General features: G+C 32.5%; 3 protein-coding genes across 6 annotated transcripts; 1 reads left to right on the top strand and 2 right to left on the bottom strand.

The window, feature by feature from the left end:
- Nucleotides 1,705-5,336, bottom strand: LOC104729407 (BTB/POZ domain-containing protein NPY5-like). 2 transcript variants are annotated; one of them, XM_010448346.2, is made up of 6 exons: nucleotides 5,167-5,336; nucleotides 4,885-5,084; nucleotides 3,950-4,537; nucleotides 3,695-3,764; nucleotides 2,495-3,604; nucleotides 1,705-2,386 (listed from the first exon to the last, which is right to left on the bottom strand). In XM_010448346.2, exons 3-6 carry the CDS (start codon nucleotides 4,009-4,011, stop codon nucleotides 1,877-1,879), a joined length of 1,752 nt encoding a protein of 583 aa, XP_010446648.1. In that variant the 5' UTR covers nucleotides 4,012-4,537; nucleotides 4,885-5,084; nucleotides 5,167-5,336; the 3' UTR covers nucleotides 1,705-1,876. The 2 variants fall into 2 exon arrangements, with proteins under 2 accessions (XP_010446648.1, XP_010446647.1); XM_010448345.2 differs by having other exon boundaries at nucleotides 4,885-5,336.
- Nucleotides 7,824-9,613, top strand: LOC104729405. Of its 3 annotated transcripts, none has more exons than XM_010448341.2 (5): nucleotides 7,824-8,008; nucleotides 8,754-8,832; nucleotides 8,927-8,999; nucleotides 9,094-9,150; nucleotides 9,311-9,613. In XM_010448341.2, exons 2-5 carry the CDS (start codon nucleotides 8,801-8,803, stop codon nucleotides 9,401-9,403), a joined length of 255 nt encoding a protein of 84 aa, XP_010446643.1. In that variant the 5' UTR covers nucleotides 7,824-8,008; nucleotides 8,754-8,800; the 3' UTR covers nucleotides 9,404-9,613. The 3 variants fall into 3 exon arrangements, with proteins under 3 accessions (XP_010446643.1, XP_010446644.1, XP_010446642.1); XM_010448342.2 differs by lacking the exon at nucleotides 7,824-8,008 and adding an exon at nucleotides 8,310-8,466; XM_010448340.2 differs by lacking the exon at nucleotides 7,824-8,008 and adding an exon at nucleotides 8,475-8,667.
- LOC104729406 (BTB/POZ and TAZ domain-containing protein 5) lies at nucleotides 9,527-11,179 on the bottom strand. Its single transcript, XM_010448343.2, has 4 exons — nucleotides 10,807-11,179; nucleotides 10,590-10,720; nucleotides 10,185-10,491; nucleotides 9,527-10,081 (listed from the first exon to the last, which is right to left on the bottom strand). Exons 1-4 carry the CDS (start codon nucleotides 11,029-11,031, stop codon nucleotides 9,635-9,637), a joined length of 1,110 nt encoding a protein of 369 aa, XP_010446645.1. The 5' UTR covers nucleotides 11,032-11,179; the 3' UTR covers nucleotides 9,527-9,634.

Raw genomic sequence — 13,304 nt, 5'->3', positions numbered from 1 at the left:
TATAACGATTGGTATATACATGTTTGTATGTTGACCGTAGGTTTGTTTTTTAGTGTCGTCGTTCGTTAATTTATGATTACATTTTGTATTTCTTCGGCATTACATAAGTGAAAATGAATGTGTTACTAAACTTATATGTATGTAACAACGAGACAATATCTAGATGAAGTGAGTTCAACTAGTTAAAATGGTGTGGTTTTAATTTTATTGGATTCAACTATATGCCACATCACATATATACTATTAAAAAATATATTTGTTTTAGTTTTAGCTCATAAAAGAAAATCTAATGGAAGTTAGGTTATAGTCTTCACGGAGTTCTCAAGTAGACGATCATGTGAATCTCAACTCTCAAGGATACTAAAGCATGCATATATTAAGCACTAGTATTATTATTTTTTTTTATAAAAAGAAGGTTTTATCAAAATTTTAAGAATGGTAGTTTCTTCTCAATCAAATCAAGGAGATCCGTATATTTTATATATTGACGTGACTCGTGTGAGTCCACAAAAGCACTAGGATAACAACACCTAGAGAACAAAAGCAAATCGATGATTACTTAAATAGCGTACTCATGACTCATGAGTACTTAAATAGCGTTGTTCAACCGATGATTTACAACTCTATGGTGAATGAAATAAGTTTTGGTTACAACTATGTTCTTAAGAAAAATCTACCTAAAACTTGTAAGCCTTCTTCGATTAAAGTGATAAATATTTTGTTTAACATTAAAATCAATCATTATTTGAAAGATATCCATAATACATAGAAATGTGGGCGTGTTCAGTGAGGAACACCCCACGCAAACATCTCATTCTCATCCCATCCCCCACAAAAATCCGGGCGTGATATTTATTCGAATGGAATATTCATTATGCGAGTGCGTCCGTAAGGAAAATGATGTAACAACATTAGTGAACCTATATGTATGTATATTTTTTTGTTGTATATAGGATAATTTTTTTTTAATGGAAAAGAAAAGGAAACGACGAAGAAGATTTTCAGCACAATGACGGTGGTAAGTCAATTTAAAGTAACATTTTTTTGTCGGTCTAAAATTATGGGTTACTTTTGCATTTTGTCATTTATCCAAATTTTTACAGGGAGCTTCCAAATAATGTAATGTCTATCTGATCCCAAAAAAAAAAAAAAAAAATTTTTTGAATTAGAACGTTATTTTAGTTTTTGTTAAGATATTAAAATACTTTATTAGTGCAATATAGTTTTTTTAACATACTTTTCATCTATTTTATAAATTTAATATCTCAAAAATATACAAATTTAATTCAATTTTTTTTGAACAGATTTGAATGTTAAAATTGATGTTAAACGACACAATGGAAAAAATAGCTTTGAATGTTAAAAGGCTCCGTGATATGAAATAAACGACTTGGGCCTTAGTCCATAAATTTCGATACTTGGTTACTTGTCTATACGCAAGTAACAAAATAACGTCAGTCTTGCATAAATTATTTCGGTTTGCTCTGTTCATTACGAGTTTACTTATTAGAAGAGGTTTTGTAAAGCATTTTTCCAACAAATTGTTTTAAAAAAAAGACTTATTATGTTATTGTATAATCATAAAAAACACAATTTTTGAAAAATTAAAAGAGACTTTAGACCTAATTTCTCCTTTTTATTATTATTTGAAGAACTTTTTTTTGGTTTTAAACACTTCCATTTTAAAGTGACAACAAAGCAAAAAATAAAACCATACCTACTAAGGAAGAAGAACATCACAAAGAGAAGAAAATAGTAACATCTGAGAAATTGGATCTAGCAAAGAGAGAAATAAGTTAGTAATTGGATAAACATTTTATAGCACACCTAATTCATCTTTTTTTTCCTTAGCTTCTTGCTTCTTGATCCTCCTGGGCTAATGTTTCTTGCTTGTGGAAGAAGAAGACTTAGAGTCATCATTAATAGAACCAGGACTCGAAGTCCCTGAGCTACTCATCATCTCTCCACTTCTGTCTTTACCAGACCAAAGCTTCGAGAACACTCTAGAAACTCCCAATCCTCCTCCTCCTTTCATCAGTTTCCCTTTGTTGTTGTTATTCTCTTGTTGATTCTTTGCGAGTCTTAGACTTGCTAATTCACCTCTCAAGGCTTTGATATCCTCTGTGTCCCAACACTCTGTGTCTTCTTGATCAGTAGTGTTCGTCGATCTCGAAGCCGGGATGATAATCTCTGGCGTGCTGTTCCCTGTAGATGATGAACCGTTGTTGTTGGCTCTTACCTGTTCAAAGAAGAGCACTTGCACCACCACACGCATTGGTAATCTCTCGTTTTGAACTGCGTGTGCGCATGCTTCTGCTGATAGCTTTCTACAGTCCATTAGCCTGCAGATTCTCTTCTTCTCGCTCTTGTTCATCTCCGGATGTTCCTGATGAGAGATCATCATTTCAAGAAAAAACAGATTAGTAACTTAATCAACTCTTGACTTTACACAAATCTTGAAACTATGTTTATAGACTGAGTTGGTTCTTTATACCTTAAGGAACATGTCGATTGCGCGATAAACTCCATCATGAGACTGTCTAGGAAAGCTGGAGACCATATCCGCGAGTGAGAGGAACTTCTGAAGAGGCAAACTATCCGAGTCCCTAGACTTTTCAGCTAAGTAACCATCGACAAGTTTTGCAACTGATGCTTTAGCGGTTAAATCATCCTCTCTCGGGTCACGAGATTTCAAGAAAACCTCAACCAAGCTATGCATCAACTCAACATCATAGAGCAAAACATCACCCAAACTAGCCTCATCTAACCGTTCACCAACTCTGTTCTTTAACCCGGTGACTTCATCACAACCAAGAAAGATCGAAGCACGTAACAACTTAGTCAAGAAACTCGAAGAAACGCTGCGTTTCTCATCAGGGATCAGCTCAATGATCGAATCAGCTAAAGCTCTGTACTTGGCAAAGTCAGTGATCTGTACAGAACTGTTTTTGCTGAATCCAGGAATCCTTCTAATCGCATACGCGTGCAACGCTTCTCCGATAACGTCTGCTGAAACGTTCCCTCTCGCTTCGATTGTAGCTATTGCTCGTTTATACAAATCGATATGAAGATCACAAAGATCCTCAACCCACCAATCTCTAGGAACAGCCTGTGGTTTCCTCAAACCATTATCAAGATTCTTCTTCTTGCTGTAAGTATATGACCATTCGACTTTCGAAGTATCAATCGAAGCTCTTGAGGCGATCGAGTCAAGACATCGTCCCGTTAGCTTCAACTCTTCAGAGTATGGAGACAGAGCTCTCGTGGTTTGAAGCACGATGATCGAATCTTTCCAGCTTTGGAGTATGCTCGAGTTCAAGAAAACCTCAATCTTGTAAACAAGGTTACCTTTTTCGACGGTTTCATACATTTCAAGAAACTCAGCGGCGCAGCGAGCAGCGACTACGTTGTAAGCGTTTAGAGTAACGGTCATTCCATAACAGAATTTAGCACAGATCTCGAATGAAGCAGGACCACCGGGAATATCAGCTATCTCAATCTCGTCTTCATGATGATGATGAATCTGATCATCTTCATTGGATGACGATGATGTTGTTGTTGTGATTAGCTTCTGCAACCTTGCGCTTTTCGACAGCAACGGAAACTGAAAACATATTAAAAACACATGATCAATCAAAGTTACATACTGTGATTAGGATACACAAAAGATTGAATATTTTTTTCAGTGTTTTACCTTGTGAAGATAGAATTTGACATCCCCAATGATGACAACAACATCTGTTGCTAAGTCACTTGCTACATACCTTTAAGAACCAGAGATTAACAAAGTAAACTGTCAGAAAAAAAAAACAAACACAAAGATCCATATTGTTGAGATGTTTACAGATCAATAAGCTGATTACTTAAATTGGATTTCAGACATAACCAACATTGTAATAACCAAAAGAACCAAAAAGAAATAAAAAGGTAAAGATTGAGAAACACAAACCTAGCATTGTCTCCTTCGGATTGAAAAGAATCAGGTTTGGATCCAAGTTTCATGAACTTCATGGTGAGAAAACTAATAGAAGAGAGGGATCTCAAGAAAGAAAAGACTCAAAAACTGTGTGTGTGTATTATCACTCTCCCAAAAAGCTTTCTTGAGTCAGAGACTTAAGGAAACAAATGGTAATGGAGGAGTCTCACATCTCAAAGAGAACATTGAATAAAGAAAAAGATTATATAGAAAAGATAAAAAAAAAAACTTAGAGATGCACAAAACACCCACTCAAAGCTCGAATTTACTGACAACAGACACACACACAGAGAGGGATAAACTCTTTTTAATAATCAAAATTCTTTTTTTTTTAATCTCAGTTTTCAAAGTGCTTCACACATTCACAAACACAGAAACACGTGAAACCCTTTTCTAATTGTTTTTATAAGTCGACCAGACCAGACCAGACCAGACCACTGTGTGAAAACTTTGTAAATTCTATAGTAGACAAACGAATCCAAAGCTTGAATCTTTTTGTGGGTGGTGGTGGTGATTGCAAAAGCGTCGTCGTTTAGTATAGTACTAGTGACCCTGGCCCCTCTGCAAGAATCAAGAAACAAGAGAGAAAAATTGAAGATTGCCACTAATACAATAGACAAGATGAATCAAATCTTTTTTGGATGTTTGCTAAAGAAAGAATCTAAAGAATACAAAACTTGACATTAGTGGCAGAGGAGGTCGTTTATGGTACAAGAGGACTAAAACTAAACCAAAAAGAGTTATTTTTTTCTTATTTACATCAAGAAGAATCGAATAAATAAAAACCCTAAGATGATCCTTCAATTGCAAGACTTCAAAATACAAAAAAGAAGAAAATAACTTGTAATAGCAAAATTGTCTAAACCCACAAAATTCGAAAAATCAAAATCTAAAAGTTTGTATAATACCTCAAAAGCCAAGTTGAGTTCTTCTCTCAATCATGAGCAAACCACCACTAGTACAAAAGTCTAATTGCTATATAATCTTTCTTCTCTTCTCTTCTCTCTCTGCGTATGTATAAAAGAAAGAGCCCCACACAAAATTGAGAAAAGAGTATGAGCTGTGTTGGTTGGTTCTTTCAACTTTAAACCCAAGAACGCAAAATGCGCTACAAACCAAAAAAAAAAACAAATCAGAGAAGCCTTTTTTCCTCTCTTCTCGAGTTCAGGTTTGATGATAAAAGATTCTACCTTTAATTTTTTTCTTAAACGATAAAACAGTGACCTTTCGTTATAAAAAAAAAAAATCAATACTTTCTTTGAAATCGAGAAAAATAAAGAAGAGGAAGGAGCCAAACATTAAACTGAATGAAAGAGAGATGGAGACGAAGACGAAGAAGAAGAGAAGTCTCTTTTTTTTTTTTTTTTTGTGTGTAGAAAGAGAAAGGAAAAAAAAGAGAGAAGGGGCACGCGAAATCTGACAAAGCACTAACTTGGTGTGCCCCCTTCTCTTCAGACAAACTTACCTTCTTTTCAGGATATGTTTTCTCCTTTCCTTTTCATTATCTCTCTCTCTCTCTCTCTCTTCTCTTTTCCTTTTTTCTCTGCTTTTTTCTCATCAATCACATTATTATTTTTACTACATTATTTAGCTAAATATATACTATTAACAATAGTTTAAAATATTCATTTAGAATATAAATCTAACTAAAACCAATTTCTCATATTTTTGTGGATCTTATGATACTAGAGACTAGAGAGGATCATTGTTACAATAGTTTATGAATTTGTGAGTCAATCAAAGTATATAGATAAATAATTAAAAAAAGTCAAAGAGTTTCTAAACCTATTTGGACCTAAAGATATGTTTTAATTTTGTTTTGGGTCGTTGCAGAAAATCTTTTCGAATTAGATTCACTTCGAGTTTAATTTTGTAGATCCTCAAAGATTAATACTAGTTGAGATGCCAAAAGGGTGCGATCGATGCATGTGGCAGCCAATAAGAATCCAATGAATGCAAGCTAGCTTAAAGAAGTTAGTTAATTAAGAAGTCGATTCATTGCTCTTTCATCCCCTTCACATGGTTTTATACTACATCTCTCACGAATCTCTATTCACATTATCCAATAGATTTCCCCTCTTCTAAGTTTATAGTATTATTTTATTTCTTTTTTGGTTGTCCTTTGATCAGATTCGATTCTATAACTTCTGAAACTTGCAGATGATTGATAAAGCAAATGTCTCTACGTCATCATCATGGATAGTTGAATGATCAAATTCATGGATCGATCGACGTGTAGTTGTAATATTTTAAGAGTGTTACTATTAAGGAATAAAATGTTGATGATATTGAGTCTTAATTAGTAAAATTGTTTTAGAGTTTATAAATAAATTCATAAGAGTTTTCTAAGAAATATTCGTGTGATTATAGCAAACCACATGGCCTAAGATTGCTAAAGCAAGTGGCATAAATTTTGAACTGCGCAAAACTAAAAAAAAAAAAAAAATAGGAACAAGAGCTAATGATGATTCTCTTTTGTGTATTTTAACTTGGTTTAACATTTCTGAATATTTAGTTTTAATCAATATGAAACTCACCTTTATTTACGGCATGCAATATTTTCTTATTAATCAATGTGTTATAAAATTATAATTGAATATTTGAATATAAGCTATATACAGTCATTGTTTTCCGGATGCATGTATCAATATTCTAAGAAGTTTTTTTTTTATCTCATATCGTATTATCTTCGGATGCGTTTGATGTAACTTGTTATAATAATGTTTAGCAAATGTAATGATTAGAAAACTAACATAATTTTTTTTATCAGAATTTTCTTTCCCAAAGTATTGAACGTTGTGAAACGATAGGGAAAGTCGAAAGCTACATGTTACCTAATTACAATATGTCAATGTGGACGAGTACTCGTGTGATTATGGGAACCACCAAAACGTGGTCCATTCATCCCCCTTTTTAGCCAGCCTTTATCTCTTCTTCTTTTTTTCCCAAATCTCCTTAGTTTATATAACTTCGTACCAAATTCTTTAATTCTTATTTTATCAAAAGTTGTATTTGATTATCAAATTAAAGTGATCGATCATACTCATGTTGGAATCCATGTAAAAATCGTTTTCGATAGTCGTCACTCGTTACTCGTTAGCTTTGTTTTCAACCGAACGATTAAATTGGTACAAGAGCATGCATGTTCATTCATTTGGTTAGAAAAAATTATATTTCTTTTTTCTTTTTTTCTTTTGTGGTATATATCATTATCAGTATATCACACCACCTGTAATAATAAAGATATTGTAGGTTTACCGTTGTCTAGTATATTGTCGAGTACATGTGTATCAAAAGTTAAGCTGTCAAAACTCCACTTTAATTTCATGCCATGAGTCGAATTCCACGATATTGGTTTAGAGTTCTCTCCGGTCCTATTGCTTAAGTTGACATTACAAGAAAAAGTTGTAATTGTATTACTTATATAGCATAATTTTGTATTGGAAATTACTTTGTTTTCTTTCGATCGTGTGACAATGACATGGACAAACAGAGAAAGTTATGGGATTCCAATATGCAATTTGCATGCTGATAAATAAATTGATGGGCAACTACATATATCTGTATACAACTTACATGTATAAACTCAACTCATCATGTAAAAAATCCAACTTTATAATTCTCAAACGTCCATGAAAATTTTGGACTTTTGATAAAAAAAAATTGGACTTTTTTTTTTTAATCTTTTGAAAATTTATAATAATATCATTAGATTCCTACTCATAAATTTGCTGACGTGGATATCGATAACAGAAAATTCTCCAATTGTATATTTTAATTATTTTATAATGAAAATTACTCCTGATATTAGAGGAATCTTCTGGCTGTAACAGAGGCTTTGCTCCTTGGCGGCAACAAGTGTGTGGTATAAAAAGAGGCAAATTTAACTTTTGTCCTCAAAATCGAGAAAAATTAGAAAAGTGAAATCCCCAAATCGATCTTCGTCGTGTAACTTCGCTCTCGTGAACAGAGAGATTGTTCTACGACGATCTACATCGATCCTTCCGTCCTGAAATCTTTTCTTTTTCTCAGGTCAGATTTTGTTAAATCCAATTCCTAAGCTTTCTTATCTTTTTTTTCGTGCATATAATTAGGGTTTTGAATTCGGTCTCTCGTGGATATAATTGGGAATTTGGGATGAATTAGGGTTTAGAATTAGTGGGTTTGTACTTATTTAATTGCAAAGTATTGTTGGTAATGATATTTGGTGGATTGTGATTGAAGAGTGTTTTTTAGGTTTTGCGCACTAAGTGCTCGATGAATTGTCTAAGTCAGGTGTTCCTTTTCCTAAGAACCGCTTTTTTTTTTTTGTTTCTTTACTTTTTTTTTTTATGTTGGAAAACAAAAAACTTTAGTGTCTTGTCCTTGTTGTTTGTTCTCTAACTGTTTGGATTCTTCTCTGTCTCTCTTTAATCTTTCCTTCTTCTGTGTTTGTTTTTTTTTCGTCTTTTGAGATTCATCAAGAGATGCGTCTTTTTGTGTGTGTGGCAGTAATGACTCTTCTTTTTGAAGTTATTGTTCAACTGTTTACCTGATTCTTGTTTCTTTACACAGTTACTTTTATAGTTAAGCAGTGAATTCGAATCCATCTTTGCATGTCCAGATTTTTGAAACTATGATCTCTAGTTGTATGTATGATTATGCCCAAATCAGAACTTATCAATGTGGACTGTGGAATATGATCTTGTTTGGTAGAATGAAACTCTTATGTTTGGGAGATTGTAGTTATAGTTTATTGTGTCGCTGATCGGATTTTACTTTTGGTTTAATTCTGTAGATTACCTAAACGATCACGAGGTCAAGAGAGCTCAATCATTTGTGAGGATGGACCCCCAACATACGGGTGATTTGTTGAAGTAATTATCATTTTTGCAGCTTCTTTGTTACCCATAATCTTTTATATATTTAAGTACGTCTTGTTAACCTAATTTGTTTTTGATTGTCAAAAAGCCATTTGGAGAAGCAGAGTGAATTACTCAAAGAAGCTCATAAGACCATGTCACAAGAACTCCAAACACTCCAGGTTTTATGAATAAAGAGATTCTTTTAATAAGCTTGTTGTTATGTAATTAAGGATCAGAGATCATTAAACCTGGTGAATTTATCTTTGTTTTCAGGTAGAACATGAGATGATGATGCGTAAACTCTATGAGCTAATGAAAACTCATCAAAAGGTATGTTCTGTTTACTTTTCGGTAAAGAGGTATTAAAAGGATTGTGTGTTTGTGTGTGCCTTTAAGTCTTGCTTTGATATAGTTCCCTCCTACTGGGCGTGTGATATTTTTATGCCCTTATAAGTATCAGCTTGCTTACTAAGCGAACTTGGTTTTGCAGAAAAGGGAGGAAACTCAAACTCACAATGTGTTGGAGGGAAGAGAAACAGTTGAAGATTCTCTGTCAACACTAACGATTGGTGATGATGACTGATGAAGAGGAACATTGAAGAACTCACTCTCTATATTTCTCTAGTCAGGATAGACCGGGCCAGTTTGGGCCGGACTTGAAAGGGATAAAGATTGGATCTTAGATTTGTAAGAGGGGTTTATTCTCTGACACTGAATTTTGAATCTCGGATCTATTTTTACAAAGAATCTGTAACCTATGTTGTACATGTATACAAATATGCAATTTCTGTAATCTAAAAGCGATAAAACAATGTCATAAAGTAACATCAAATGCCTGCAAAAAGAATGGAGATCCTCCAATTCGCTTAGTGCTCAAAACATTCTTCACTAAAAGTTTCCATCTCTTCTCATCTTTCCTGCTCTGTGTCTTCATCCTCTCCTTGAAATTATTGCAAAGAGGGACTTTACACTGTTCCGAGTCTACGCAAATACGCGAATGAAGCTCAAGAAGCTGCCACATTCTCTTGCAACGGCTGCAACCACCAGGGATTGATCTTAGTTTGCATACCGCCAAATGTTTCAATAGCTGCTCTAAACCGTTGCAGGCTTGAAATCCGCAAGAGACATGAGGTGTTTCGATCTTTGTTGGACCTATTTCTCTGCATCCATCTCTACATATATGAACAAAAGCCTCCATTGCATCATACAACTGTGTGTAAGTCTGTATCTCTTTCTGTTTCCTGTTTCTTTGCTTCACACACTGCAAAAAGACATCATTTGAAACGAAAACTCATCAGAAAACTGTGGAAGTATATATCTTTTACGGTAAAGAAAGTTGCAGGAGTTTGGTGTCTAATTATTACATTAAGCTCGTAAGCGACAGAGCGTAAGAGCTCTTTCTGGAGTCCAGGATGGCTCTCTTTCATTGCTAGCCATCCTTGAGAAGTAGAAACTTCTTCAAAGTTCTTAAGAATCATTCTGTGACAGAGAAGACCTAGACGAGGAGCATCACAGAGAAGAGCTAGCTGAAACACATCAATCACATTCTCTTTGTTGAGCAAACTGTTTTCGAATTCTGACTCGCACACTCGTTTCAGATGCGGAACCACGTAGACATGTGATAACACAAGTAGATGTATTGCAAAATCTTCCATATCTTGTTTGTCATAACTGCAAAAACAGAGCAAATAGATTAAGTAAAGTTTATAAATTATAACCAAAGATTTCCACATTTGTTTGGATTAAGAGCAAAAGTATAATTAAATTACCAAGAAGAGTATAAGAATCGAATGAAAACACGAACAGCGTCGTGAGGAACACCGAGGATTGATATAGATTTACGATGAGATCTTCTCTTATCTTGTTTCATCATTCCTTTGATTACATCTGAAGCCATTCCCTGATTACAAAGAAAAGATAAAACTTAATTAAGATTCATTTTTCTTAAAGTAATAAGATTAATAAAATGTTTTGAGAGGAACTTACGATGACATTAGAATGCGCGTAGACCAAACCATTATCATCGGTATGAATCAAAACATCAGCTCCATGAGCTTCATCGAACATACGATCCCATGAATCTCTTGTAGCTTTAGAGACAAAGCTTTGAGAACTTGTTCTTTGCGTAAACAGATCCGTTGACTTTATTATTACCGGATAAGGTGGTGGTGATGGTGGTCCTGAAACTTGTTCCTGTGAGATGTTCTCCATTTATATATATATCTTCTAACGAAATCTCAAAGTTTTAGAGAGATCTAAAGAGTAAAATGAGGTGAGGTGCTTATCAAGAAAGGGGAAATAAGAAGAAGAAGAGATGAGGGCGAGCGGGAGACTATTTATAATCGTTTTAGTTGCTTCTTTGTCTGATTAGATTTTATTATTAAGAGAATTGTGTGATTTAATTGGTTGGAAATCGAGAAATGTGAACTGTGTAAAACAGAGAGGATTGTATCAAATAGATAAGTGCTGAATCATATACACGTTGGACGAACTTTCCTAATCACTCACTTTTTTTTATTCTCTATCCATTTTTATTTCTAAGTCTGTTTACATTTATTATATCCAAGTATTTATTTACACAACTAAAATAGGAAATAGATAATCAAATATTCAAATATTGGCTTATATCCAGATCTATTAATCTTTATTTGATTTAATTATGCACTGATTAGTGGTTGGCGACGACGTATTTGGAATATTCACATTTTCTTGATTCAATAGTTTCACATATGTTAGATATGTGGTTGTCATTAGATTGGTAATTCAAAGTTTCAAACGGTACAAATTAAAGTATAACGGATAGAATAAACAATAGTATATAAGTGTGGTTAGTAGTATTAAAAACGAATGAGATAGATCAATGATAAATTAATCCACATGACCTTTTTTCAAGAAAAAAAAAATATAAAATCAACCAAAAAGTTAATATGCAAACCGTGTTTGAACTGCCATATTTTGGGTTGGTGGACGGTCCAAGTGGTTCACAAAACAAAACATGGCAAAATTGACAAAAAAGATTAATACAGTATGTTTTATGGATAATACGTTGAACTTGAAGATATCGATTTAATATAGAGATGTTGCCCCGTTCAACTAGAATTGTGTATGCATATTGAAGTGAACCGTTCAAACTTCAAATATGAATAAAATACGTTAGATGTCAGCGCAATTAAATAATCCTGAAATAAAATTCGTATAATTTTCGGTTAATATTTAAAAATACTAAAAGTGTCAGATCCTAGTCATGTATTATGTGTATAAAACACATATCCTAATCATATATATATATAAAAGTAGAGTTTCAGTCTCTCTTTATTGGTCCACTTGGCAATACAATTTTAACAAAAAAAAATTATATTAAAACACAAATTTAAAACAATTAATTTTCACATTTAACTCACATAATATAAAACTGAAATCTTTATAGCTTCTCCCTATAAATTATGCATTAACTTTATTTCTCCACTAAGTTGTATTAATCAATTGTATTAAAACAAAACAATAAATTAGAATTGTAACTCTCATTTTTCTAAATGTAATTTTTCATCATTTCTCTTCCTATAAATACTCATTATCTTATTCTCTTAGTCTATCACTCTTTCATTCTCTCATCTTCTTCCACTACTCTCAAATCTCTTTTTTGTTTTGTTTTGTTTTGTTTTGTTTTTTTTTTGTTATTGTTGTTGTATGGGTTATAAAAAATCAAATCAAATATCATTGTAAAAGCTTAGTTTTAGAGTTTGTATGATATGTATATCTTATATATTTATTTTAATCTTTTAAAATGTTTATCTCCATTTTCTATTTTATATTAACATCTTATAAGTCATTATTTTCATACTTCCTTACAATATTCACCACACAATAAGATCATAAAGTTGAAATGATCCATATGTAATTATCTATTATGTCTCTGGTTATCTCACATATTCATGTATCATTTTAAATAATTTATAAAGATCAATATAATATTTAAAGATCAATATAATTATCCATTTATCCATTTATAAAGACTATTTTGTTTTGTGATCCAATTGTTAAATCTGCAGAGATCAATATAATATACATATATATATATATATATATTTTTTTTTTATGATTTGAGGTTTTTGAAAACAAAAAGAACATAATTAAACAATTGGTTTTTTGTGTCTTTAATCAAAATAAAAAATGATCCAAAAAACAAAACATATTCAACTGGAACTTAAATATAAAAATAAAATATAATTTTAAAAATATCATTTCACTAAATTCTCTAAAGATGAAACCATTAGTATGAAATCTAGCACTATAAATTAAATTGATGAGTGAAAACCAAAAAAATATAAGTTATCCTTGGGATTTTAAAAATTATTGAGATTGAAGAATTCATATAATTTTATAAGAAAACTAATTTAGTTTGTCACTTAAAAAGTAATATTTTTTATTTTGAAATATTATGTGTAAGTGTTGAGTTTATATCAACAAACAACCAAATCATGTGA

This window comes from Camelina sativa, chromosome 12, assembly GCF_000633955.1.
Source record: "Camelina sativa cultivar DH55 chromosome 12, Cs, whole genome shotgun sequence".
In the NCBI taxonomy this organism is placed as follows: domain Eukaryota; kingdom Viridiplantae; phylum Streptophyta; class Magnoliopsida; order Brassicales; family Brassicaceae; genus Camelina; species Camelina sativa.
Note: the sequence above shows the minus strand (reverse complement) of the source record. Positions and strands in the feature narration are given on the sequence as shown.

Bases quoted from the DNA above. Each gene is read 5' to 3' on its own strand.
- LOC104729407 (XM_010448345.2), bottom strand. From the start codon at position 4,011: ATGAAGTTCATGAAACTTGGATCCAAACCTGATTCTTTTCAATCCGAA. The intron at 3,765-3,949 runs GTTTGTGTTTCT...TGGTTCTTAAAG, and splicing joins TCCGAAGGAGACAATGCTAG to GTATGTAGCAAGTGACTTAG. The intron at 2,387-2,494 runs GTATAAAGAACC...ATCTCTCATCAG, and splicing joins CAATCGACATGTTCCTTAAG to GAACATCCGGAGATGAACAA.
- LOC104729405 (XM_010448340.2), top strand. From the start codon at position 8,592: ATGATCTCTAGTTGTATGTATGATTATGCCCAAATCAGAACTTATCAA. The intron at 8,833-8,926 runs GTAATTATCATT...ATTGTCAAAAAG, and splicing joins CATACGGGTGATTTGTTGAA to CCATTTGGAGAAGCAGAGTG. The intron at 9,000-9,093 runs GTTTTATGAATA...CTTTGTTTTCAG, and splicing joins AAGAACTCCAAACACTCCAG to GTAGAACATGAGATGATGAT.
- LOC104729406 (XM_010448343.2), bottom strand. From the start codon at position 11,031: ATGGAGAACATCTCACAGGAACAAGTTTCAGGACCACCATCACCACCA. The intron at 10,492-10,589 runs GTAATTTAATTA...CTGTTTTTGCAG, and splicing joins CGATTCTTATACTCTTCTTG to TTATGACAAACAAGATATGG. The intron at 10,082-10,184 runs GTAATAATTAGA...GTCTTTTTGCAG, and splicing joins CTGTCGCTTACGAGCTTAAT to TGTGTGAAGCAAAGAAACAG.